This window comes from Strongylocentrotus purpuratus, unplaced genomic scaffold (genome assembly GCF_000002235.5).
Source record: "Strongylocentrotus purpuratus isolate Spur 01 unplaced genomic scaffold, Spur_5.0 spur5_scaffold_13, whole genome shotgun sequence".
Classification (NCBI taxonomy): Eukaryota; Metazoa; Echinodermata; class Echinoidea; order Camarodonta; family Strongylocentrotidae; genus Strongylocentrotus; species Strongylocentrotus purpuratus.
The window spans coordinates 5,287,791-5,315,344 of record NW_022145598.1 but is presented as its reverse complement, the minus strand read 5'-3'; the positions used below and the strand labels follow the sequence as shown (position 1 = coordinate 5,315,344).

At 37.6% G+C, this 27,554-nt stretch overlaps 2 protein-coding genes across 2 annotated transcripts in view; both read right to left on the bottom strand.

Moving 5' to 3' along the window:
- LOC105439448 overlaps window positions 1–15,662 on the bottom strand; it is a 40,007-nt gene extending 24,345 nt beyond the window's left edge. The window contains exons 1-4 of the mRNA XM_030982764.1: window positions 15,235–15,662; window positions 5,389–5,476; window positions 3,793–3,884; window positions 847–1,030 (exon numbers count right to left, since the gene is read on the bottom strand). Coding sequence (XP_030838624.1) covers window positions 847–1,030; window positions 3,793–3,884; window positions 5,389–5,476; window positions 15,235–15,399 — 529 coding nt within the window. The 5' untranslated portion in view covers window positions 15,400–15,662. The remainder of the gene's footprint in view (window positions 1–846; window positions 1,031–3,792; window positions 3,885–5,388; window positions 5,477–15,234) is intronic.
- A 6,248-nt stretch (window positions 15,663–21,910) lies between these two features.
- The window catches only part of LOC579431 (stathmin), a 32,919-nt gene continuing 27,275 nt past the window's right edge, over window positions 21,911–27,554 (bottom strand). The window contains exon 5 of the mRNA XM_779549.5: window positions 21,911–26,589. Coding sequence (XP_784642.2) covers window positions 26,506–26,589 — 84 coding nt within the window. The 3' untranslated portion in view covers window positions 21,911–26,505. The remainder of the gene's footprint in view (window positions 26,590–27,554) is intronic.

Here is a 27,554-nt window from a genome sequence, read left to right as displayed (position 1 = left end):
TGAGAAGGTATTAATTTTTTCGGAGAATGCAGAGAGGTGAAGGAAAGGAGTGGAATCAAGCCGCTTTCCTTTGACCCCATGCTCCAAGCCACCTAAAAGATATGCGCTAATCTGCAACTGTTCACGAGGTGATGAGATAAACTACTTGGAAATTCTTTTGTGTGAAGCACTGCCTTAGCACCTGGAATATGCTTTCTGAGGAACATAATTATTTCGACATAACAATATCCATTATTTTTAATGAAGTTGGCCTATATTTAAAAAAAAGCATTCTTATATTCTCAACGGGTCAATTTTAGAATACTTTAATGGGCTCACAGCAAAGGTTATCATAGAGTTGTCGATTTGTGTTTGATCAATCACCGTGAAAAATATAAACAATTCACGACTTTCTGATTTTGTATATGAGGTGCCTTTTTTCTCCATTTTTTTACTGATCAGTTTCATTGCTGTTTTTGTTGTGGTTATCGTTGTGGTTATCTTGTTGTTGCATCTGCGTTTTCTGCTTATTAGTAAATCTTTGACAAACCTGTCAGCAAAATAAATCTGACACCCTCCCAATGTCAAAGTAATCTAGGCGACGCCCCTGTTTTTGCGCTGAGCCCAGACTCCCTCCCCAGCGTTATCAAGTAATACATGAGAACTGTCAATGAATTGGCTGCAGATGTGCCTCTCAAAAAATTGCCTCAGGACTCCTCCTCGATTCTTCTCCTCCCCCTCGCCCTCGCCCTCCCCCTCCCCCCCCCCCCCCCCTCTCTCTCTCTCTCTCTCTCCCTCTCTCTCTCTCTCTCTAGAACCGCTACTGTTAATATATGAAAGAAAATGTACAGAAGACTTTTATCATACCTAATGGGATGGAGCACTTTAGTCTCACCTCCATGTCCACGCAGGTCTGGTTGAGGTTTGTATCCGCGCTTAAACAGCGCAACAGGCCATTTTCACAGGATACTGTATAAGAAAGGCCTGTATCGGCAAGACTACGATGGGTAAACTTTTCTCGACACTGCGTCTCGTTGATCGGCATGCAGACCTGAAAAAAAGACTTGTGTTACAGGTGCAGATCCAGGATTTTCCATTAGGCCCCGGGGGTGGGGGGGGGGGGGATTTGAAAATCATGCAAACTTAACTCCGTTTCGTTGACAATCAGCCATACATGAAGTCTTTCATCTATGTCTGATCGACAACGAAACGGAGTAAAGCCTTTTGGTCAATTCCGTTTGTTGCTACGACAGGCAGCCAGTAAAAACGAATTCGTTTAATCAAATTATGGAAATGCATCACTTGAAACAAACAAAACTTTTTATTCCTTGCTCATTTTTTCTGATTGAGGTGTCCAGGCGCTTACGCGGAGGGGGGGGGGGGGGTTGGGTTTTTTTAATTTAATAAATCAAAAAAAGAAGAAAAAAAAATTATACCAATGGCTGACCTAAATAGTTGACCTTACCCCCTCCCCAATGGAGCAAGATGTCAATTTATCAAATTTCGAGACCCCCCCCCAAAAAAAAGTGTCCTCTTCCCCCCTCCCCGCTTATTCAGTGGCTGGCTGAGTCGATTTAAAAATGTTAAAACCCTCCCCTTGAAAAAATCCTGGGTACGCGCCTGGAGGTGTCATATGAAAGGGCAGAAACTGAACTTTCTAGAAATGTGATTTTCTCTTTGAAATTCAGATACCGTCCGCCAAATGACTTTTTGGTTTCCTCTCTTCAAATTGATTTTAATCACTCATGCATGAAATATGCATCATATGAGTTGCATCAAAATAAAGAGAAGGATCTAAGCTTTACAAATATGTGTCATTTATTAATTACAATGGTGATTAAGTTATGATAAAACATCGATAATTCTCGGTCTCGTTTTTTCTGGGACGCACTGTATAATTTGAATAATAGGACACTGCTTATGTTTAAATTTCACAGATAGGACATATGTGACATAATTCCTACAAAGTTCTACAGAATTTGATGTTGGCTACAAATGGGACATAATACCTTTAAGGGGAGCACAATCGGCCCATCGCCTCTTTTAAAACACAAAAGAAATGCAGTCAAATCTGTCTATTAAAACCATGCAATGAAAACCTTAAAAAAGAGGTCAATGTAGACAGATGGCCTTTCTAGAAAGGTTCTACAACACAACTACACTTTTTACAATACTCTCTTTAGGGAGAACAAAAAATACTTGGTCTCTATAGACATGTGGCCACTAAGACCGGTTTGACATGTAGTAGTTTGTTAATTTGTGTCATTCCTGGTTATTGTTATCTTTATTCTTACATTATAATTTTTAGATTCGCTATCCAATGTATAAACAAATTGAGAATGATCCTATTTGTTCGGAATGAAATCAATTAAATTTGAATTGAATTTGAATTGAATTTGAATTGAATTGAATTGAATTGAATTGAATTGTATGGCGTGACCCTGCTGCTATTCATTACCAAGTTGGGCACTTCGGGAGAAATGGGGGGGGGGGCACTTGCCAAATAATAATAGGAAAGGCATTTTGATAATGTTCTCTTTTTTATTAAATTTCAACGACTTTCTTGATAACTATGACTTACTTAATTTTTTAATGATTTCTGAATTGATTATGTCCTATTTGTCCCTGTCCCTTTAAACCCGACTGATAATTTACAAAAAGTAGATGGATGTTCGACTGCACTCAGTCGAAAATGATGCCTCCGCCATAAAGCGATTTTAAGCAACACAAGCAATTTTTAAAAATTCAAGTTTGATTGTAATCCATTAACAGGTTCTAAGAATATCGTGATTACGAGCTATTATTCCTATACATGTATGACCCTTTGAACTTTTACCTCATGACCTTAAAATCTGATCAGTTCATTGGCTATGCAAGATACATAAACATGTCCCGAGTTTGATAGTAATCCATTAACAGGTTCTCAGAATATCGTGATAACGAGCTATTATTCATATACATATATGATCCTTTGAACGTTGACCACATCATGACCCCAAAATATATTCAGTTAATTGGCTCTGCAAGATACATATATGACCCAAGCTTGAGAAAACGCGATCACATGCTATTTGTGCATACATAATGAGCCCTGTGAGGTTTGACCTATGACCTCGTGACCCCAAATATAATCAGTTTATTAGATGTGAAAGATATATACATGACCCAAGTATAGCGGTAATCCATCAATCGGTTCTTGAGATTACGCGATCACGAGAACGGGACGTACAGACGGACGGACAACCAGAAAACATACTGGCCCGAATTCACAAAGGAGGTTTGTCGACAAGGGTAGGTTCATTTGTAAAAACGTGTCAAAACGCGTCATATGACGCACATACACCTAGGTTAGTCGACAAACCTCCTTTGTGAATTCGGGCCAATGCCCTCAACTACTTTGTAGCAGAAGCATTAAAACGAAAAACAATACTCGAATCACCTCTAATAACGTATGAGTAAAAAAAGGGTTTACACCTGGAAAACTGCTTGATTATTTTCAAAGTCATCTATGAACAGTAAATTATTATACATCTTATGAAAGAGTGTTTTTCCCCAAATCATTTGGTATCCTTTTTGTGCGGTATGTGTTCACGCTTGGATGAACAGGAGGCATTGTTTGCGAGAGTTTTTTTTTACTCACGATGTATATGGCCGGAGAGCCAACGTCATATTCGTTCGTCGTCCATGTTACTTGGTTTAAACAATGAGTCTCCGCCTGTCACACAGGTTCGAACAATTCAAAATATGTAATAACCTAATGAATTGTTTCATAATTGTTTCCCGAGAGTCTTTGTAAGCGTGTTAAGCTCTAACCTTAGAAAAGTCTTCCTGCTCGCCGACATCGGTCAGGGAGTCATTCGAGGAATACCAATCTGTCCAGTAGTTGGTCCTTATCGCCTGCAAATCTTGATTATAAAAAAAATAAATGTTTTAACATGAAATCCTATTGAAAACTTATATCTTTTTACAACATGAAGCCCGGAGTAATTGTCGCCGAGGCAAACTAAAAAATTTGGAGCACCTACTACACCAGTCACACAAACGAGACCGATACCTGACCGACACTAGACCGACGTTAGACTGAATAAACGATTACTTTACCCCGACTGACCAGTGATCGGTTTGGAGTCGGTGTGGAGACAGTGGAGTGGGCGTGAAGTCGGTATGGCGGTGTGACTGAGGTATTGAAAAGAATAGGACATTTTCGTAAGCCATCGGATTTTATCCATATTTTGAAGTGCCTTGATCGGTACGAAATATTTTATCACCCGTTACGGATTGTATTTCAATAGTCAGAATGCAGATTGCTTACAATACGTGTTGTAAGGTTTGGCAAGCCATAATGTTTGTCTTATACCTAACAACAACTATTGTATGTAATTAGCGAGTTCGTAATTAGGTTTTGCGCATAAGCAGATCAAGGTCATTCCTACCTAAATTGCAAAACCATTGAGACGAAAACTCGGATCGCGCTCATGAAAGTTATGTAATCAGTATTCATTTATGCACCAACAGGACATTTATCTGATACACAGGTGGAAGTATTCTTCTCAAGAGGCAAATAAAAGGTATTCATAAAGCACCTCCATCACTTCGGCAGTGATTATTCTAAAATGCACACGTGGGAAGTATCCATCGTGTCAAAGATTTGTTGATATTTTGGGGTCATGCGTTCCAGAGCTATTTACGAACTCGTTTATTACGTTCTGACTATTGAAATACAACTATTCTTAACAGGTGAACGAAATAACTCGTATCGAGGCACTTCACAAAAACGTATGCATAGATTAAAGATACTATGTCCCTTTTGCAGCCAACATCAAATTCTGTAGAACTTTGCAGGAATTATGAATATGATCAAGTATGTCCTATCTGTGAAATTTAAACGTTAGCAGTGTCCTAATATTCAAATTATGCAAGGAAACCCGTTTACTTGTCAGAAAATATTGAGTGACTGATCGGCTTTTTTCTTCTTTGATAATAACATACAAAAAATGAGCTGTAAAAGGGTATTGTAATGGCCAAAATTAAACTGATTGAACCTTTGCGCAGCATAAAACGAACGACCATTCGGTATAATGGTCTGAAAATCAGACTATTACTTACTGGCTCTATAGCTCTTAAGTCGATTCGAAAACTAATAGTAATTATATTCCCACTTAAAGACATTTTCAAGCCCCCCCCCCCTTTTTTTTTAGGGAAGTTCTAAATTAGTATTATCTTTCAAATGCCGTTGGAATTTAACCTTTTCATTTTTTGGGCCTGCAAATGGGACATAGTACCTTTTTTACATTTATACACAAATTTGCTTTTTGTGTTGAGTACTAATGCACTGCGCCAATGTTATGTAATGTTGAGGGCATCTTTAAAATCAAAGAAGTTAAAATAAAATCAATTATATTCACATACCATTAACACATTGTGGTTCAGACATGTTCCCATCGGTGCCTCGCACTTGTACGACGTGTACGACGTTTACAAGTGTCAACAGAGTCAACTGCAAGTCAAGAAAGAGAAGCAACGTTTAGTCAGATATCGAAGAATCTAGTTGTAAAATGATAGACGTAATTTGTTTCTCCTAAAGACTACTCCTGAGAAGAATACAATTACCTATTGGTACCTAAAGGGGGTTGGAATTTATGTAAATGAGGAGGCGCTCATGCCTGAGCGCTCTCAGGAGTTTCCACGTTGAGTACGTGGCGTGAGATGCCATAGACCTTATTCGATGATGAGCGAGCTAGACGCCGTTTGATTTTGCGCGCTGTTTTCAAACCCGTTGTTCGACTTACACGTTGTTTGTTATATAATTTGAAGTGTTTTCTTGATTGGTTTTCCAGTGTACATTGGTTGTTTTTTGCTATCATGGCAAATGAAGCGGGCGGTGTTGGAGACCATAATCCGCATTTTATTAATTTCACGGCTGAAAATATATCTGATATAGTGAGGGAAGCCGTTGGAGGGGTAAAAAGTTACCCAAAAAGAGGCTCTGGCTCAACAGAAAGAGAACTCAAGTAAGTCAATTGAGACCTCAAAAGTCCAATTTAAATTCAAAGGCATTCGTGTGCATTTTAATTTCAACATCTCCCTATTAGATAGCAAACATGCTTTCATCGCCTGCTTACAGAAAGGAGAGATTGCCTCGGCCACTTTAGAGTTGAGCAAGGTAGAAGAAGAGATCGCGAAGAGGAACAAGCTCATCCGCATCGCCGACAAGTCAGAGGATGGGTGGAAGGTCGTCGATGAGTATCTGTCTGAAGAGCTTGCCAGTGACTCCGACAACGAAAAGAAGATTAGAGCAGCTCAGAGCAGAGCGACTTCGAAGCGGAGCAGGACGAAGACGTCCAGAGGGAAGACGCAATACCAGAGGGTTAGGCGACCGATGGCTCCCGAGTCTCATCCTAATCCCGTTATCTACCACAGTATAGACCACAGCTTGGCCAAGCTGGTGGAGGTTTCCAACAGCCGAGAGGCATGGATTTGTGCTTTGCCTGTGGCAAGCCGGGCCAATGGCGTAGGAATTGCCAGTCAAACGTTGGAGGCAAGAGCAAGGATTGCTCCAGCTTCCAGCAGCACTTTAGACAAAGGTAGGAAACAGCTTGTCTTTTTTCGCACTTGGTGTGGATGATGTTTCTGGTTTATGAGGACCAGAATGCATACCTGGGAACATGATATTTATGTCAAATGTTCAGGTGTGTATGACATGTGTTGCATGGCTTAATTTGGTCGTTTTGTACCTTGCCTTTCCATGCAGGTGCACCTGCACAAGGGTATGTTACTATGGTGGTAGCCCTCATGTGGATTTTTACTAAATGTAATGTGTGATATTTAGTGTTTGTGCAAACAAAATTATTCCCTCATTTGATGATATGAACTTTGATTTTTGTAGCGTTTCCTGAAGGCAGCTACGTTGGTGGCTGCGTGTATTTGTGCGGTATTGTTCTGGATGTGGTGTACAGATTAATGTGAATGAGGCATAGTGTTACACATTTCGCTTAATTTAAGGACCTAAGGAGAGGGGTGATACCACATCGGGGGATGGTGGAGCGCGCAAAGCCACTGGAGGTGTGGACGAACAGTACGAAGCCGGTTTCTATTTGTCTAATTTTGACGAGTATGAGCAAGGCTCAACAGAACCTATTGTTCGTGGCAGGATAAAGGCTAACAGTGCCTTTTGGCGCGAGATTGGGGCCCCAGATGAAATATTGGGGGCCGGTGATCGATTCGGGATATAGAATTCCTTTTTTGTTTACGCCGTCTCCGGAGGTTTTTAAGAATAATAAGTCAGCCAGAGACAATCCAGATTTCGTTACCGAGGCTGTTCTAGATTTAATGAGGCCCCATATATTTTTACTAAGACAATGAGGCCGTTGGTCAAACATTGGAGGAGCAAATATGTGTCTGTTGTAGTTTTCTTAGATGATGGTTGGTTTCGGGCACCTTCCTTTTTGGAATGTGACCGGCTTGCTAAGTTGGTAAAATCAGATCTGCTCCTTGCGGGATTGGTCCTCAATGTGGAAAAATCAGTGTGGACTCCCACTCAGGAAATTGAGTGGTTGGGTCTGTTCTGGGATGCCAAGGAGGGTACTTTGAGGGCAAAACAATGAAGGGTGGAGGATTTAATGTCATGCATTGAAAGTATTATTATAGATCTGCCATACTCTACACCCAGAAAATTAGTGTCCTTCGTGGGAAAAGTTTAATCACTCCTGACTCCTCCCTGTCGTGAGACACATAGTACAATTGAGAACTCGGTTCTCTAGCATGAATAGGGGCTTTTCGTTTGTGTGGGCGAGGACGGTGTTCACGTCCTCTAACGATGCGAATTGGCATCAGACACCCGTCCTGTTCACTACCTTATAACCCTTTTCGTTTTAAGTCGAAACCCGTTCTCTACACGATGACGTAATGGCCCCCGCACGCGCTTACTCAATTTCTCCTTCTTTCACTTCTTATTTTGTTCTTCGTTTATTAATCTCTCTCTATTTTCCTTATGTTATTCTTTGTTTTTCCTTCTTTCATCTTCTCTTCTATCTTTCCATTGTCTATTCTTTATCATTTTCTCTTTCTGTGTTTCCTAATGTTATTGTTGTTATCATTCTATCATTTTCTCTTTCTGTCTTTCCTAATGTTATTCTTTGTTTTTTCCCTTCTTTAACCTTCTCTTTCTGTCTTTCCTTATGTTATTATTTGTTTTTTCCTTCTTTCACTTTCTCTTTCTGTCTTTCCTCATGTTATTCTTTGTTTTTTCCCTTCTTTCACCTTCTCTTTCTGTCTTTCCTTATGTTATTCTTTGTTTTTTCCTTCTTTTACCTTCTCTTTCTGTCTTTCCTTATGTTATTCTTTGTTTTTTCATTCTATCATCTTCTCTTATGTTATTCTTTGCTGTTATCATTCTATCATTTTCTCTTTTTGTATTTCCTCATGTTATTCTTTGTTTTTTTCCTTCTTTCACCTTCTCTTTCTGTCTTTCATTATGTTATTCCTTGGTTTTTCCTTCTTTCACTTTCTCTTTCTGTCTTTCCTTATGTTATTCTTTGTTTTTTCCTTCTATCATCTTCTCTTATGTTATTCTTTGCTGTTATCATTCTATCATTTTCTCTTTTTGTATTTCCTTATGTAATTCTTTGTTTTTTCCTTCTTTCACCTTCTCTTTCTGTCTTTCCTTATGTTATTCTTTGTTTTTTCCTTCTTTTACCTTCTCTTTCTGTCTTTCCTTATGTTATTCTTTGTTTTTCCCTTCTTTCACCGTCTTTCCTTATGTTATTCTTTGTTTCTTACTTCTTTCATCTCTTTTGTTATTCTTTGTTTTTTCCCTTCTTTCACCTTCTTTTTCTGTCTTTCCTTATGTTATTCTTTGTTTTTTCCCTTCTTTCACCTTCTCTTTCTGTCTTTCCTTATGTTATTCTTTGTTTTTTCCCTTCTTTCACCTTCTCTTTCTGTCTTTCCTTATGTTATTCTTTGTTTTTCCCTTCTTTCACCGTCTTTCCTTATGTTATTCTTTGTTTCTTACTTCTTTCATCTTCTCTTATGTTATTCTTTGTTTTTCCCTTCTTTCACCTTCTCTTTCTGTCTTTCCTTATGTTATTCTTTGTCTTTTCCTTCCTTCACTTTCTCTTTCTGTCTTTCCTTATGTTATTCTTTGTTTTTCCCTTCTTTCACCGTCTTTCCTTATATTATTCTTTGTTTCTTACTTCTTTCATCTTCTCTTTTGTTATTCTTTGTTTTTTCCCTTCTTTCACCTTCTTTTTCTGTCTTTCCTTATGTTATTCTTTGTTTTTTCCCTTCTTTCACCTTCTCTTTCTGTCTTTCCTTATGTTATTCTTTGTTTTTTCCCTTCTTTCACCTTCTCTTTCTGTCTTTCCTTATGTTATTCTTTGTTTTTCCCTTCTTTCACCGTCTTTCCTTATGTTATTCTTTGTTTCTTACTTCTTTCATCTTCTCTTATGTTATTCTTTGTTTTTCCCTTCTTTCACCTTCTCTTTCTGTCTTTCCTTATGTTATTCTTTGTTTTTCCCTTCTTTCACCGTCTTTCCTTATGTTATTCTTTGTTTCTTACTTCTTTCATCTTCTCTTATGTTATTCTTTGTTTTTTCCCTTCTTTCACCTTCTCTTTCTGTCTTTCCTTATGTTATTCTTTGTTTCTTACTTCTTTCATCTTCTCTCATGTTATTCTTTGTTTTTATCATTCTATCACTTTCTCTTTTTTGTATTTCCTTATGTTATTCTTTGTTTTTCCCTTCTTTCACCTTCTCTTTCTGTATTTCCTTATGTTATTCTTTGTTTCTTCCTTCTTTCAACTTAATTCTCTTATGTTATTTTTTGTTTTTATCATTCTATTACTTTCTCTTTCTGTCTTTCCTTATGTTAGTCTTTGTTTTTTCCTTCTTTCATCTTCTCTTATGTTATTCTTTGTTTTTATCATTCTATCACTTTCTCTTTCTGTCTTTCCTTATGTTATTCTTTGTTTTTTTAATCATTTTATCACTTTCTCTTTCTGTTTTTACTTTCTGATTTACGCTGCGATGTAGCAAGATGACGTCATTCTGACGACGGGTCACTAGTTTTCTGACGAACCTCAAATCATCGATGAACGGGTTCACAAATGTGGCCTGACGACGCCAGACGACCCGACGCATGCGCAGATCGCCGAAATGACGTCACATATTTGACGTCGACTATGTCGACGTGACAAACGAAAACCCCTATTATTGCTGAGAGCAACCACTGGGACAGAAAATTGAGTTTGGCATCCCGGGACAAAGTGATAGAGAAATTGTTTTTCTGGAAAGAAAACGTTGAAAGATTGAATCTAAGACATGTGTTTCGATACTCTTTACCGCAGGTGTTTGTTTTTTTCAGATGCCAGCCATGTCGGGTGAGGAGCCTGGTCGGCAGAGTGCGGAGGGATTGAGTTCCGTTATACCTGGTCCGAGGAGGAACAAGGTAAAAGCTCCACTTGTAGAGAATTGAAAGCCATTGTACGGGCAACTAGAGCGTTTGTTCATAGTCTGACTCTGAAGGGCAAAATAGTCAAGGTGGGGTAGAGGCTATTTTGAGAGAGGGTAGCATGAAGAAAGAACTACATCATATGGGCATTGGAGTAGTTGACTTTTGTGCGGGGCAGGATATTGAGTTACAAGTTCAGTGGATCCCGCGTACCCTTAATGAAATGGCGGACTGTCTCATTAGGGAAGTCGATTGGGATGATTGGGGAGTTTCGATGGCATTTTTTTAGGTACATGGATGGTATGTGTGGGCCACACACGGTGGAAAGGTTTGCTGACGATTGTAATACCAGGTTACCAATCTTTAATTCTAAGTTTTTGTGCCCGAAAACATCTTTAGTTGATGCTTTTTCGGTATCTTGGGAAGGCCACAATAATTGGCTTGTGCCTCAGGTTGAATTGGTTGGGCATGGCCGTCGGCCCCATTTTGGCCTTTGTTATTTTCTAATTTAAGTATGTTCTCAAGCATGGTTAAAGCAAGTTATGTTTTTGGATCCTACTTATATTTTTGTACTAGGGTGAAATAGAAATTCTGTTTTTGGTTCGGACCAGTATAAGAGTGGGATTCTTTGCGTTAGGTTGGGTCCTAGATAGGCCGGTCTTCATATGGATTAATGGTAAACATTATTATTGTTCTGTACGCTGGTGAGGCGGCTATTATGCATGACAGGGCTGGGACGGAGACTGTGTCACTGGAGGGCATGGTATATTTAATAAAATGCACTGGCATTGAAGTTTTGACAAGTTTGCGATTGTCCTAGCTAACTGAGATATTCTAAGCTCACTGGAGCTACATAATGTGTTGTATGCACACTGGTCTTGTGGGACGACACAAGTGGTTTTACTTCCTCACCGGAGGTTGTTTCATATATGCATTTCCCCCCTCATTATATTATCCAGTTTGAAGCTTCGCTGCAGAGGGTGCTGGATGCATCAAGGGCGGGAAGTACGGTAAAGAAGTACAGGCGATCAGTCGATGTCTGGAGAGAATGGTGTGACAGACACGGAGGGTCACAGTGCATGGATAGCCCGGAAGAGATAGCAAGGTACATCACATTTATGTTTAATGAAGATGCGCCATATAGCAGAATGGAGACTGCGTTTTTTGCATTGAAATGGCACTTTGATTGTTCTAACCGTTTTCTGGGTGACAGGAATCCGTGTGATTTGAGATTGTTGTTGGACGGGATGAAGAGGATTTTGGTATGTCCGGTAGTGAGGAAGGAACCGGTTACGCCGGATATACTTTTTAGAATGGTGACAAGTCTTAATACTGACTGCATGAAGGATTTGAGAACATGCTCTCTGTTTTTGGTCGCGTGTGCAGGATTTCTTAGGTTTGATGAAATGATTAACATTAGGCTCATGGACGTTAAAGTATGTTCATCCCATATGAAGATATTCTTTAAAGGAGTAAGACTGATCAGTTCAGAGAAGGGGCATGGGTGGTCATAGCTTCCACAGGGAAGGTAACCTGCCCAGCGCAGGCATTGTTGATATGTCTTCGGAAGAGTTTGTTTTTAGACCCCTTTCTTTTTGTAAGTCGGTGCAAGCGTATAAGTTGAGGAAGGGTAAATTGTCATACTCGAGATGTAGAGACATTTTTAAGGAAACCCTAGAGGCGATAGGAGAAAATTCTAAGTTGTTTGGACTGCATAGCCTACGCGCCGGGGGTGTGACAGCGGCAGTAGAGATCGGTGTCCCAGATCGTCTGTTTAAGAGACATGGGAGGTGGGTTTCTGATTCATCAAAGGACAGGTATGTCAAGGAATCCCTCAAGAACAAGATGTTTGTGTCATTTAATTTAGGGATATGACTTTGTTTAGTCCCCTTGAATGTATTGTCGTTATTACCTGGGACTCGATGGATATTTGGTGTTTAGGCACGTTTAGAAGCTTTATATACATACAGTAGTCATATGTTTGTAATATTGATATTCCCTATATAGGCAAATTAAAGGAGCCTCTGTTGAAAGACGTTTGGTTGTTTATGTCGTATGGTTTTGTCCTATAAAGGCCGATGATTTGTGGGGTGTTATGTTTGAGGGACCCCGAGAATGAAATTTTGAATCTTTGCAGATTTGTGGGAGAAAAGGGATATAGATAAATGAATATTATCACTCAATGTGTTATGATGCATGATGCATGATATGGGTGTTGGTGGGATCAATGAGAGTTGTAGGACAGTTATGGAAAAGGCTAGTATATCTAGATTTGGTGCCTGTGTAGGGGCAGAGAATATACTATATTTAATAAAATTGATAAATTGTGACTTATATTTGTGAAGCCTTGTATAGATTTCAGAGAGCTTTGTTCAGATGTTGCACACAGTTTTCCCCGTTCTTTTACGATTTGACGTGGGGAGGCAAGAGCGTATAGTGCTCGTCGCTGAAGTTCGGTGCTCCCCATAAGGTAATAAAGATTATATGTTTATTAACATAGTTCTAACACACGGCATGTTAAATAGGAAAGTATTTATTTCCGTTTGAGCCTGCGAATTAGTAAATACGAAAAAACGGTATTCAGTGTTATTTCTGTATCACTTGATGCAGGCACTTCATATTTTGATTGCAGAACACAGTGTAAGATTTAGAATTGAGGAATGACCTTAACCACTAGTTTGCTCTAATAAAAAGACCTGGTTTAAGACAAGAAAAAAAATCATTCGGTAAAAAAAATGACTCACTCCAATAGCTCGACGTTATACAAAACATAGCATTATATGTAATTGGAGTGATGTTACTTTAAACAGGGGCGGATCCAAAACTGTCATACAGAAGGGGGAGTGGGTGATATTTCTTCCGACATTCTAAAGAGCATACGAGAACCCCGGCTTTCATGACGGCCATGGCTACCCTCTAAAGTAGCATAGCATGGTCCCTGGGGGTGTTTCACAAAGATTTAAGTCGAACTTAACTCTAAGTTGGACTTTGATTTTGTATCACTTTATTATCAATCTTCAATAAAGGAACATGGTATAAACATAAAAGAATTGCACAGTCACAGACATATAATAAGAGTAGTCCAGGTCATGGCTCATAACTGCCAAAGCAGGGCATACAATACAAAACATATAAGACATAAAGATGTTATAAAACATGATTGCCGAGATCTTTAACAGTAGTTGTGTTCATGCCAAATTGTTTCGTTTCAGATTAAGAAAAATACACAATTTATAATTCACTTTACTCAATTAATGTATACAAATGCTTAATCGTTTTGGAGGAATAGAGGGCTCACGTGATGCAACAAAATATGACATGTTCAGTGGCATGCATTCAGCCCACGGTTGCACCACGATAGCCCTCTTTATTACTTATAAGCACAATTACTTTTGTTATTATTATAATTATCATTAGCTTTATTGTTATCATTATTATTATAATTATTATCATTATTATTATTATCATCATTATCATTATCATCGTCATTATAATTATCATTATCATTATTATTGTGTTTATTTTTATTATTATCATCATTATCATTGTTGTTATTATTATTATTATTATTATTATTATTACTACTATTATTACCATTTTAAATAAGATCGTTATTATTATTATTAATATTATCATTAATATTATTATTCATTATTATCATTTAGTATCCAGTTATTACAAATGTTTACAGTCTTGCCATGAAGGTTCACCCTTTGCGCAATAAATTGCAAAGGACGACACAAGGGCCATTTTACTGAGTTTGTCCTGAAATTGCTTTGTGTTCCGTTTATGCAAGTAGCCCAGCATCTTTGTTATTGTCTGGGTATTGCCTGATGAAATGAACCCACGAGGACCGACTTCAATTGCCAAAAGTTCTACCTCAATGCCATTATCTTCAATGTCTCTGACGAGGGACGAGTATTGATCAACTTTTATATTGATGGGCCTTATCGACTCTAAGTTCAAATGGGATGTCATTTCCATGATCATGATTTTTTTTACTTTTTTCATCGTAGATACGAAGGTCAGGTCTCAGGTTTGTTTGGGTACAAGACAATAGGATTGTTGAGACAGGGGAGTAGCCGATTAAATAGGGAATACCATGAAGGATTTTTGTATCGGGCGAAGTACTTTCTGTGATGAATTCTACAAAGCATTTTAGAACATTGTTATGGCGCCAGGTGTATCGCCCTTGAGATAGAAATAGTGAACAGCAATTAAGAACATGGTTCAGTGTCTCAACACAATCGCAGTGCCTGCATTTGTTTGTTGCAGATTTGCCCCATCTCAGTAAATTTGCCCTTGTGTTTACAGTATCGGTAACAGCATTTACGAGAAATTTAAGGATTTTCACTGGCAAATTATACATGATGCTCTTCCAAATCGTACAGTTACTTTCTAGCGATAGAAGATCTAGAAATTTCCCTTGAACTACTAACTCTTTAACATGTGTATGCCAAAAGGTAGAGACTTTGTGAGTTAGGATTTTTTGTGCCTCTCTTTTCTTTTCTTTGAGTGTTGGATGCCCTTCAACAGATGAGTAAACCTCATTACTTTTGACAATCGTGGATTTTTTCCTCACCCATTTCGACTCCCGTTGCAATTGAGAGTCTAAACAATGATTCACCAAATCGTCCCCGTTCACCCTCATGGATATGTAAGAAAGACATTGGTTGTACAAATCGGAAATGGACGGGATGTCTAATCCATTTGGAATTATGAACGAATGCTAAGCCTAAGGTCCAGACCTTACTTCAAAGTCTGGAATTTCTTGGAAGAATTCTTGTAACAAAGAAGAAAAACAATCACCTGCTTCGTTGGGGGAGATTGCTCCTGATGATAGGTTATGGTGAAGGGGGCCAGACAGGCTTTCAGCTCTCCGTTAAAATCGGTCCATCTCGTCAGTGATAGCTCGGGCAGGGTGAAGCGAACAAAAGCTGCCAGAGCTACGGCGGCGGAAAGGATCGGCACCATGGTGAACGGTCCAATGCACACGTTAAGTACCGTACTAATACGGAACAACTCAGCAGATTGCCGATTACTTTCATGATGATAAACTTACTCAGGATCCAGCAATTTCTTACATTAATTGTATGTTGTCTCCAGTACTTTAATTCCTAGGTGTCCAAGTTTCACAGTATAGGGTTATGTATAGTTAGAGAAAAATGCGAAATTTGCAGAGGATTTGAAGCTCCCTTTTGCATTTTTCCCTCGACTATACACACGCCCCTGTTCGTTTTGTGTTATGAAGAGCCATTTGTAGCCTTAAAATAAAATATATTCATAAACGAAAATGTAATCAAGTATTTTAGACTTTTTATAAATTCCACTTCAAGAACATGAAATCTCCTTGATAATAGAAAACATGAATGATTTGAATCAACATTTTATGGCTTAAAAAACAAATTGTGAAACACCCCCTGGTCATCATCAGTAGCAGCAGCATCAACGACATCATCATCGTCATCATTATCATCACCAGCATCATCATCATCCACCTATGTTTTAAGAAGCATTTCATGGTACGTGGTCATCATCATCATAATCATCATCAGCCATCGTAATAATCATCATAATTAACATCATTATTATCATCGTATTTATCATTATCATCGTAATCATCCGCCTATGTCTAAAGGATCGAGCATGCCATGATAGTCATCATCATCATCATCATCACCATCACCATCACGGCCCCCCCCCCCCCTCGGAAATTATGAAATAATGCTCCCAAAATGTATAGCAAATGAAGTGTAAATTATATATCCTTCGTCTTATTTCACCTCTCTCCTATTTTTTCTGTGTTTTTCAATTATTTTTAATTTACTATTATTACCTGGCAAGAGTTAATTCCTTGAAATCAGTTTAAATGTTGTTATTATTATCTTTAATAAGTAGTTCTTTTAATTTTCTTATCTGTCTGTAAATATTACTATTTTAACTTATTAATTTTATACATGTCTGTAAGGGACCCCACTGGAAATAAGCTCTCGAGCTTTCGTGGGTTATCCTGTTCAAGCTGACTTTTTTTGATCTGTTATTATTGTATATTGTTGTATGTTGGAAGCTTGTCGAATAAAAATCATCATCATCATCAAATGCTAGAGCGCCGTATTGGAAGCCATGCTAAAGCCGGGGTATAAAGCGCAGAGAGACGTTATGCGCTATACAAGAACCGATTATTATTATTATTAACGTGCACAATGGACTGCTCTCGTTTTAAAAGGGAATTTACAATTTACAAGCAAATATGTGTTTTTAATTTCAGTGAAAATACCATGGAGTTGTGTTTAAGATCCTTTATGTTATTTCGACTTTATTATCACTTTCATGGCTTGTTTGTATTTTTATACATATTGAGAAGAAGAAAAAATCCCTTTTCATTCCTATTGATTATTTTGTAAATGATTTGTGTGGTGACTGTGAATGTGAAAAATGAATAAATCAAAATGAAACTGAATCTGGAGAACGAACACAATTGCATTTGGAATAGCTAAAACAAAAACAAATATACCAACAAACTGTATAATGTTGCGACTGTGTTACTGAAATAGTTTGTCTAATTTCGCATTACTAACTCTAATTATTCACTGATTTAACCACTGCTTTTAAATATAATATATTTAACCCCTCTTTCTCTCTCTCTCTCTCTCTCTCTCTCTCTCTCTCTCTCTCTCTCTCTCTCTCTCTCTCTCTAGGGGCGGCGGAGCGACTTCCAAAGTGGCGGGGCTCCAACAAAAAAGGGCACTTTATGGAGAAAAAAGGGCACCTACAAAGGGAAATCTCGAGGCGAAAATATGCCCTTTTTTAGACATCGGTATATACCGTTACATTGTTATTACATTATCAGGGAAGATTTCAATATTCGTTTCTCGTTTTCCTTGATACAAGATATTGCTTTGCAGTTGGGTGTGATGGTCTGAATATTCATTTGCGAGCGATAAGTTTGTTAAAGATGTGAGGTCGCGGTGCGAAGAATTACATCTTATAAAAAGGAAGAAAAACCCCAATCCTGATGGGGGTATGAGTACATTCTCATAACGGAAGACTGAAAATACCTTTGATAAGTAACATATTTATATCATCTATAAACGCGAGATTTTTTTTTTGGGGGGGGGGGGGGTGCTCTTAATCGCTCAGGGACATGTTTAATGATGAGAGGAAAAGGGGACACTTATTGGAATTGATAAGACGCTTATTAGAAAAGAAAAGCAGCAAATGTCAACGTACAAAGGGTAATTATCAGTGGTGAAAATGGGGCACTTCTTACACCTGAAAAGAGGCACTCACCTGGGATGAAAAAAAGGCATTTGTCGACGGAAAAGGTGCACCCATTAGATTTTGATAGGGGCATATATCAGAGGTGAAAGGGGTACTTATCGCACCTGAAAAGAGGCACTGACCATATATGAGAAGAAGCACTTATGATAATGAAAAAGGAGCACTGAGAATAAATGAAAATTTGCATTTGTTGAAAGAAAAGGGGCACTAATCAGATGTTGATATGGGCATTTATCGGAGGTGAAAGGGGGCTTCTAAGAGAAGGGGGAAGTGGCTCTTATTAAAAAGAGGCACATGTTGAAGGTAAAATAAGCACTTATCAGAGATGAAAAGAGGTATTAATGAGGAGTGGAAGGGGCACTTATAAGAAAGAAAAAGGGGGAACGTGTCAAAATAAAAGGGGCAGTTATTAGATATGAAAAGGGGCGCTCATCAGAGATGAAAAGAGCAGTTATCAGGACGAGAAGGGGAACTTGTCAAATGAGCATCTCTCAGATTTGAAAAGGGGCAACTTCGGATGTGAAGGAGGCACATCTGAAGTGAAAAGGAGTAACTTCTCGTACCTGAAAAGGATCATTTACCAGATATTAAAAGACGCACTTATTAGAATGAAAAGGGACACTTTTCATAGGGGAAAGGGGGCACTTATTAGAAAGGAAAAGGGGCACATGTGAAAATAAAAGGAGCGATTATCCTTATCCGAGTTAAAAAGGAGCAGTTATTACAAGGGGAATGGGGACTTCTTATAAAGAAAAAGGGCCACTTGTCAAAATAAAGGGGCACATAAAAGGGAAAAATGATGCATTCCGTCACTCTTGACCTTTCCTTGAGCTATAAGCATCTAAAGCTCATTTCTATATTTTCAGTTGAAGTTTCCCAAAAGTTTCAATATAAAACACAACAAAAATATCATCAAGTATTTGTAATTAGTTATAAAAATGATTCAAGTAAGTTTTTACTCACCATTCTAAACAAAATTGCCATCATCATCTTACCACTTTTTAAAATCACTTTGACGAAAAGTTTGCCTCTGATCTATTCAAATATTGCAACTATTTCTTAGTGTTCCCCTCATTTTATAACACATCTGCAAACCACAAATTTCGTCAGGAATAAGCTCACTGCTGTAGAAAGTCGTATTTTATATGTTTAGTTCCCAAAGTTTGTTGGGACACCACGAAGAAACAAGATTCTAACACTCCTTCGTGCAAGCAGCAAATCTTACGAGGAGAGAACTGACTGTTGTTGTCTATATTTTTCACTCTCAAAATAAGTCTGCTTTGGCCCAAGCACAAAACAAGATTCAGACGCTCCTTTTTCAAACATACTATCACAAAAAAAGAACTGACTGAGCTGTTGCGTTATTCTCAATCAATCTGACAATAACGAAACAAGCGTTTTTCAGGATGATCAAAATAGGGGACGATCAGAGAGAGAGGTCGTAATTCGCATTGCAGCCAATACATCGTTGCAAAATTGTAGCCGCAGGTAAATCGGTTGTCAGCTATATATCACCCGGAGAACATGAACGCGGGAGGATGTACACCTTCAGCGGTTACCATGGAAACATGGCTGGAAATCCCGAGGGAGACGGAGCATGCGTCCCGCCCTCCACTATTTGGAAAGATGGAAAGGAATTGAGGAAAACACCTATCGAATTATCCCCACGATTTTTGTTAATTTATTAATCAAAGATTTCAGTGGCAAATGCAAATAATTTTGATTTTGCTTTTGTTTATGTTGATGATTATGATATTGTTAATATTATTACTACTATTATCGTTGTTTTTTTTTTCGTTGTTGTTGATGGTGGTGTTGGTGATGGGGTGGTGGTGGTGGTGGTGGTGGTGGTGGTGGTGGTTATCTCAATGTATCCCTTCACTTTTTCGGAGCGATTTCCGCCCATGCATGAAAAGGAAAGCGGTGGTGGCATGATAAAATATAGACGATGTAACTATGTAAAATTATACTCCAGTGAAACACGCACCAAAACTGATGAGCAGACACCGATCCCTAATGATAATATTTGTACATGTATACGCAAATCACATGAGACGTGAAGAGAGGGAGAGAGAGAGAGAGAGGGAAAATAGCAAATACCGTTTTGGCAGGAGTATTCCTGCCAAAAGAAAAGTCATTCTTTTTACTCTCATTCTCTTTGAATGGAATATAATTTTTATGTGATTCAATTCAGGTTTTATTATTTTAAAAAAATAAAAAATTCGGGGGTGGGGGGGGGGGGCTTTGGGGGCGAAATGCATTTGCCCCCACCAACCCCCTCCACTTTCGACGCTCCTGTTCTTGATGTAACAAGAGTGGATAATTATTTTCCACTACATTTTCAGAGCATCGGCCTAATGAATAATTGCACCCCCGTTATGAGTGATTAACTTTAAGGTGGAATGCAATTACCATGCATAAAACATAATTATCCAAATTACTCTCTCTGCTTCCAGCATCTCATTAATCATCATAAAGTGTGCGAGCGCAATTTGAAGCATAACGTCTGATGTGGATACATTCACAAGTCTTGGATGGGAACGGTCTTTTTCTTTCTTTCTTTCTTTCTTTCCTTTTTGTTTTGTTTTATTTTTGTTTTGTTATTCACTATAATGCATGTTTAGATCAGAAAGTTTTCCCGCGAGTGGCGGATCCGTGATTCTTTGGCGCGGGTGGCGGAGGACGGAACACAGAACTTGAAATTCTCTGACCTCCGACTCCTTTTCACAAAGGGAAGAAATTAAAAAAGCTGTCTGCAGGCCAAAGAAGAATGGATGAGGTTGAAGGTTAATGAAGATGAACCCGGAGATGAAGTCCTCTACAAACGCCATTCCATCCTCAATAAACCGTTTAAACGGCTGGTTATGATTCTAGGACAATTACCATCTGGGCAAATATTCCCGGAAAATTACCCCCCCCCCCCGAAAACTACCCCCCTGGAAATTCACCCCCAGAAAATTACCCCCCCCCCCCGGAAAATTACCCCGGGGAAGTACCCCCCAAGGGCAATTACCCTCCGAGGACAAATCCCCCCCGAGGACAACTACCAACCGAAAACAATTACCTCAAGGACAACTACTCCCTTGGACAATCAGGATTCATTAGCAAATGACAATATGACACATTGAGAGATGGCTACGACCCCGTAAAATACCATGCATGAACCCACATACGTTCAAATACTTGCACATTTCCGTTTTGTGTTATTATCTAGCGCGTCTCAAACTGCATGGAAATACATTTCTCTGGAGCAGTGTTATTTCAAGTTTTTGTTAATGTTATGTGTATGTTTTGTGTATATTTTTGTGAAACCCCCCCCTTTTGATTTTTTTTGTAATAAAAAAAAAAAAATATTATGCCTATGGCTGACCTAAAAAAGGTGACCTTACCCCCCCCCCCCCCCATGGAACAAAATGTCAAATTTTCAAATTTCGAGACCAAAAAAAAAAAATAAGTGTCCTCTTCCCCCCCCCCCACTGAGCGACTTTTCAGCTGGCTTAGTCGGTGCGATTTTTTTTTGACCCCCCCCCCCAAAAAAAAAAAGTGTCCACTTACCCCCCACGCCCCCACACAAAAAAAAACCAAAAAACAAAGAAAATGCAATAATTTTTCAATAATTCATTGCATTTTGTCCCGTCCCCCAACATAAAAAAAAACAACTCCTATGTGGGCATGCCTTGAACCATAATGGATGGCCATACAGAGGAATTGTGTGAAAAATGCGTATTATTCTTCTTTTTTGTTGTCACTTATCTAATATTGGTAATATGCGCTTTCTATCTAAATTATAAAAGAAATCTTTCACCGGAGATGGCGACATAGCGCAAGGGAATTTGCCTTCTTCGTTAGGCGGGCTTCAATCTAAAACAATGAAAACATTTAATGCGTGCCCCTTCTCGTCCTTTACGAAATCGTACGAGGGAGAATGATGAAAAAAATCATTGGCCTTGTAAATTCGCAACAGTGATTTTCCAAGAAAGGCTTGTAACCCCCCCCCCCCCCAAACCTTCCCATGATAACTCACGTTACATCACCACTCTTTGTTCTCTCTCTCTCTATAGTTGCTTTTCTCTCTTGTTCTCTCAGTCTCGGTCTCTCTCTCTCTGTATTTCTCTCACCCTCTCTCGTTCCTTTTTCTTCCCCTCTCCTTCTCTTATTCATACACATATATTCCAAGTCACAATAAAAATCATTTCAGCGCAAATTATTTCACACAAGCTTTCGCCTTTATTTATCACTTTTGACCAATTACAATAACGCGCAATACACAAGTTACACAAGACAATGTGCATACAACATAATATCTAAGATAAACTCAAACAAATAAACAATTCCAGCATTTGCGTAAATGGTGGGCAAAATAATTATAATAAAAAGGCATGGAAGGAATGATTGTTTTTTCAAAACTCAGTACAAATAAAATGTTGCAAGTTTCCCTACAGAGTTTCCTAGAAGTTCTTCACAACATGTTATTACTAGATTCCAGTAGCTTCAATTAATTTAATCGTCTTTGGCCATATATAATAGTAAGCTGCATTTAATAGTCGTATACGTAGATGACAATGGAATACCAATACAATAATATTGAAAACTTGGGGATACTTACATTATCAACATTTTAAAAACAATATCTAGTACTTGGTCATAAACAAAAAATTGAATGGTTTAGGACAAAATAACATGAAGTACTGATTATGAGACAAGGGAATTTCAACAACAAAACATTTTGCCTAGCTTTTGGTCATGTAAAGCACAAGTTAGTGATGCATGGTAATGTGTAAAATGTCATCCTTTGAAATATATTTTGTTGTTTATGGTGATCAGTTCTGTAAAATCTTTTCCAGATGAAAAGACTTTCCTTCGCAGATTAAAAATCAATAATTGGGTCATACCGGTGGCTAACCCCCAAAGCCGCAAAAAATCTGATCATCCTCTCCTCTCTTTGTTACTCCTATGCCGCCAGTGTATTTAACAGATTTAGCAACAAAAAAATTGTTCTTGTATCTAAAAACCACTTATTAACGAGTTGTTCGTTCTGAAATGCATCCATCTTAACCATAGTCTGGGGACGCCGTCTGCCTAATATATTAAATTTGTTTTCTCACTGGAGACAGTCCATAAATTGAAAGTTAATGACTGAATAAACGGGCATTAAATCTTAAATTGCATAGACTAATGGCATTATCGACTTGACCGCCTTGCATATAATCACCAATGAAGATCGAGGTGAATATATGATAGCAAAATAGGCAATCAAGTAATCCTTGTACCACTGCATGCTCATTTAATTTGTTATAAAGCTGAAGAAATCCTTTTACTTTTATCATCTGGAATTATTCAGTGATCCAAATTTGAAGAAAAAAAATTGAACATAACATTTTGAGAGAATTACAAAGGCTGCAAGGATGCACCTATAAATATCAGTCTACCCTAAAACCCTCTTTCCCAAATTACAAATTTTCTAAAACGGTATGATTAATTTTTCAACCTTGTTCCATGTACAATGAATGTTTGGCTGATCTTGAAAGAAGTCGAAAACCACACAAACGAATGAATGATTAAGATATTGGTTAGTTTAGTGGACAACTCTCAAGACTATTTTAAGGAGCATGCATATAGCCTTATACATGAAGAACACAAAATGTCTTGCATGAATGTTTCAAGTAACATGCCCTTGAAGCCTGCGAAAATGAAACAATAGTTAGTGAACAGTGGCATTTTAGGTCATTATGTGATCAAGCATGTGTTTCAAACAGAAGAAAATACAATTTGATGCTGTACTGGCTTGGTGTAGATTAAAAGCTCCACAGAAAAAAAAGGAAAAAAAGGTACATTTCACATTTATTATATCAATGTTCTTTATAATTAGCACACAAACTTTTCAAAAACACTTATGTGTATGCACGCTCTATATAGATACTCTCTTTAACTTATGTATCAATCACATCAACACTGCAAACGTTTGAAGTTATGCTGTTTTGATCTAGATTTCTTTACTTTTTAGTTTAAGTTTTGATGTAATGTAATCTTGTAAGAATTAATATTTTAGATTTCACAAGCAGAATGGGTTCACAATTGTTGATTATTTTTCACCATTTCAATTACGATATTGACACTACTTGAGACTAATAATGAATATTGTGAGATAACAAAAGTTTATAAGACCATCAATAAAGTAGGTGTTCATATGTGTTATCTCTCAGTTTCCCCCTCTTAATTACCTGATATAACAATTTATGGCTAAATAGGATTTAATACTTTGGCAGCTATCAGCTCTTAATATTCAATTTTTATCCTTCATATCTGCTCTTTACTTTTTTGCTGTTAAGCTTATTATAAGAAATATTCTCAGACATGTTTTTCACTTCTCATTTCTATGGAACACATTTCCAATTGGATCAGTTGAGAGAAATTCTATATCCTCATTGATAGCATGGTACAAACAACTAACTCAATATATCACAAAATTAATGGAATTTTTATGGTCCAGACCTTGTAAAATATGTTATAATTCTGATGTTTCTGATTTCAATGAAATCTGCAGCAAATGTGTTACAAGCAATCAAGTTGTAACACAACTCTAAGGAAGTTTGAACAGACACAACTTTTCACAAACAAAACAACAATACAGATACCATAGAAAAAATTGGTAGATAACCATAAAGCACTCCTGGACATGGATTGTCACTCAAAATAACTTTTGGAAACGCATTCAAAAGTACTGAAAATTATATATAATTTACAAAATGTAAACGCAACTCTCCCTAAAGTCTACTGATAACCACTATTATTTACAGGGTGTTCAGTTGTTTTTCAAACAAAATGGAAGCCAAAGGAATTAACTCATTAGTATAAAAACAAAACAAAAATATCAAAACATTGCATTAGATATATGACACTTTGTGTTTAAATACCTTACCATACTGAGGCTTCTATAAACAGGAGTTGTGTTCATTGTATTTGCTAGTACTGAATACATCAAAAGAATACAGACTTTAGTCTACTCGAAAACACTAGATACGTGAAGATAACAGGCATGAACTAGCCAATTCTAAAGCTGTAAAACAATGTGGCTATGGAGAACATTTATGGAACTCTCAACCGACAGACTACCTTTGACAGTGAAAGCAATAGAAGTGCAGCAATAATTCTATGTATTGAATACTTTATACTATCATTTATCTGTGTTTTTCATTATTTTGTGAATAATGTTGACACTGTGCTACAATTTGACAATGTACATATTGTGCAAGATGCAAAGCTAGCCTACAGCACTGAACGACATCTAGAGAATAAAATCTACATCTATATGAATGATCCACATGGTGCAAACAGGAAAATGGCAGTAAGGATTTTTATCTCCATGTTTGACAAACAATGGTGCAATGTGCAAGAAGTGCTCTACTCTACGCGGATCGGCTAAACTTGACAACTATGATATTGAAATAAATTCTAGAGAAAGGCAAATATGCTACAGATGAAAACGAGTATGGTTGGTGTCGTATTAAGTATAATTCTGCTGTGACTGAATGAGCACAGAATCATTACTTTGTAATATATAATGCGCTGTAGATAGAGTTGACAATTGAAACTTGAATCAGCAGACATCACTGCGGTTGACTTTCTTTCAACACTTTCTGAGTATGATGACATATCCAAAAGAGGTGGAATTATTTCAAAAGAGACAGAAATTTGATGTAACACTAATGAACTGTATGTAAAGCAAAATTATCCCATACTATCCTTGACATTTATATTAGGATTAGATTAATTAACATTTGTATTTGATTTTAAGCTGGCCTTTTTTGTTTACGGAATAGCAGAATTTTATAGAGGTTTACAATTGGTTCTCATCTGTGAAAAAGAACAATGACCTGGCCACAAGGCCATTGCAATATATCTGTGTTTTAATCTGATTCAATTGTCTTTAACACTGCTAGGTTTCTACTGTTTAGCTCTTCTGGGGCTAAGTATCAAGTGGTTAAAGCAGTGCTGGTGCTAGGTGTCAACTGTTTAGCACTGAAGGTGCTACATATGTATTAGACATGTCAACCGTTTAGCAGTGCTGGTGCTAAATGTCAACGTTTACCACTGAAGGTGATATTTATAGACATGTCAACAATTTCGCACTGCTGGTGCTATTAAAGTGTCAATTGTTTAGTACTGCTGGTGCTAAGTGTTAATTGTCTGGCACTGCTGGTGCTTGGTGTCAACTGTTTAGCATTGCTGGTGCTAAGTGTCAATATCTTCAGTAACAGGTCTCTACGTTGTGACATTAATAATACCACCAAACACCACAGAAAAGAGTTTCTGGTATCAGCCACTTCAATTCCTGAAAGATGTCAATGGATTCAACATGTCAAAATAACAACATTCTTAGTTCTGTCTTATATCTATAACATACTTTAGGCTAGATGCAATGTTTCACCACCAATTCTATACTAAGTGCAATGAACAAAAAACAATACAGTCATCAGGATATAACAATATACAACGCAAATATTTGCAAGAAAAAAAAATACCAATGAACAGAAACTCCTTTTTCAACAAAAACAAAATCTTCAATAACAGCCCCAAACTTGAAGGGTAAATCTAAGATAAAATGAATAAGGCAGGAACAACTCTTTCAAAATTCTGACCAAGAAAATAATGACAACCCTTTTCACATCGCATATATAATCAGCATTTACACTAAATTACAGCATTTTTTCCAATCTCTTTTTGCTTCTGAATGGTTGTAATCTGAACTCTCTCTGACTGGCTGGCTGGCTGGGTCGATCTAGCTAGAGGGCGCTAGACCTACTGCTTCTCCTCAGCGTCACCTCCATCACCAATCTCCTTCTTGCGCATGTTGCGCTCCTGCACCACCTTGATGTGATTTTTCTGGAATCGGGGAGAAACCAAGAAGGGTGTTACGTAATCAAGACTATAGTGATTAGTTTGTTTAAGCCCATTAAGAACAATTAAGGATATATATATATATGCATAATTAAACATTTTGCTTGCAGTCTTGTTATGAAGATACGGTCACATCACATATCCTTCTATCTCTTTTTATTCTGTTTCTTCTGAAATATGCCAAGACGAATAGTATTTACATATGTCTCCTAAGCAAACACAGTGCACTGATTGTACTAGGCTCACAATGCAATCTCCTGACCAGAACTCAACTCTATATTTATGAAATTATAATAAAATGGGTGTTGCAGACAGTTCAAGGATGCACCATTATGTACACATTAATGTCTTAGTACTCCTGTTCAAGCAGAGAGGCAAGAGGTTTCACTAAACATTAGGTATGTTTAGCACACTGAATCATAAGTTTATAATGGCTCTACTATGCTCAGTAAGAATAAGTATATCTTATGTTGTATTTGTTTGTATATTTTTTGTTTTGTATGGGGGATCCTTCAAAAAAGACATTTAAGCGAAAATATAAGTTCCGAGCAAATACATGCTCTCAGTGCAAATATGACAAACATGTAGAACTCATAATTTGAATTCCCCAAATTCTTACTTTCTCTTACTTGAAACATCTATGCATACATGTATATGTTTACTTTTTCATGAGAGAGGCACAGAGAGAGAGAGAGAGTCATCTAAACTGGTATTGAGTGAGGATCACCTTGACAGAATTAAGGCGTGTTCAGGTATGATGCGACAAATCTTTGCAACAATGCCACTGCATTTAAAAAAACATGTAAACAATAGGGAACTGCATGCAAAAAAGGTCCTACATGTACTTTTAAATAAAACATTCTTTGCAAAAAATGAAAGAAAAAAAAATAACAAAGCTGTAAAGAAAAATAACAAAAAAGAAAAGTTCCTATATCTTGGTGCATGTAATT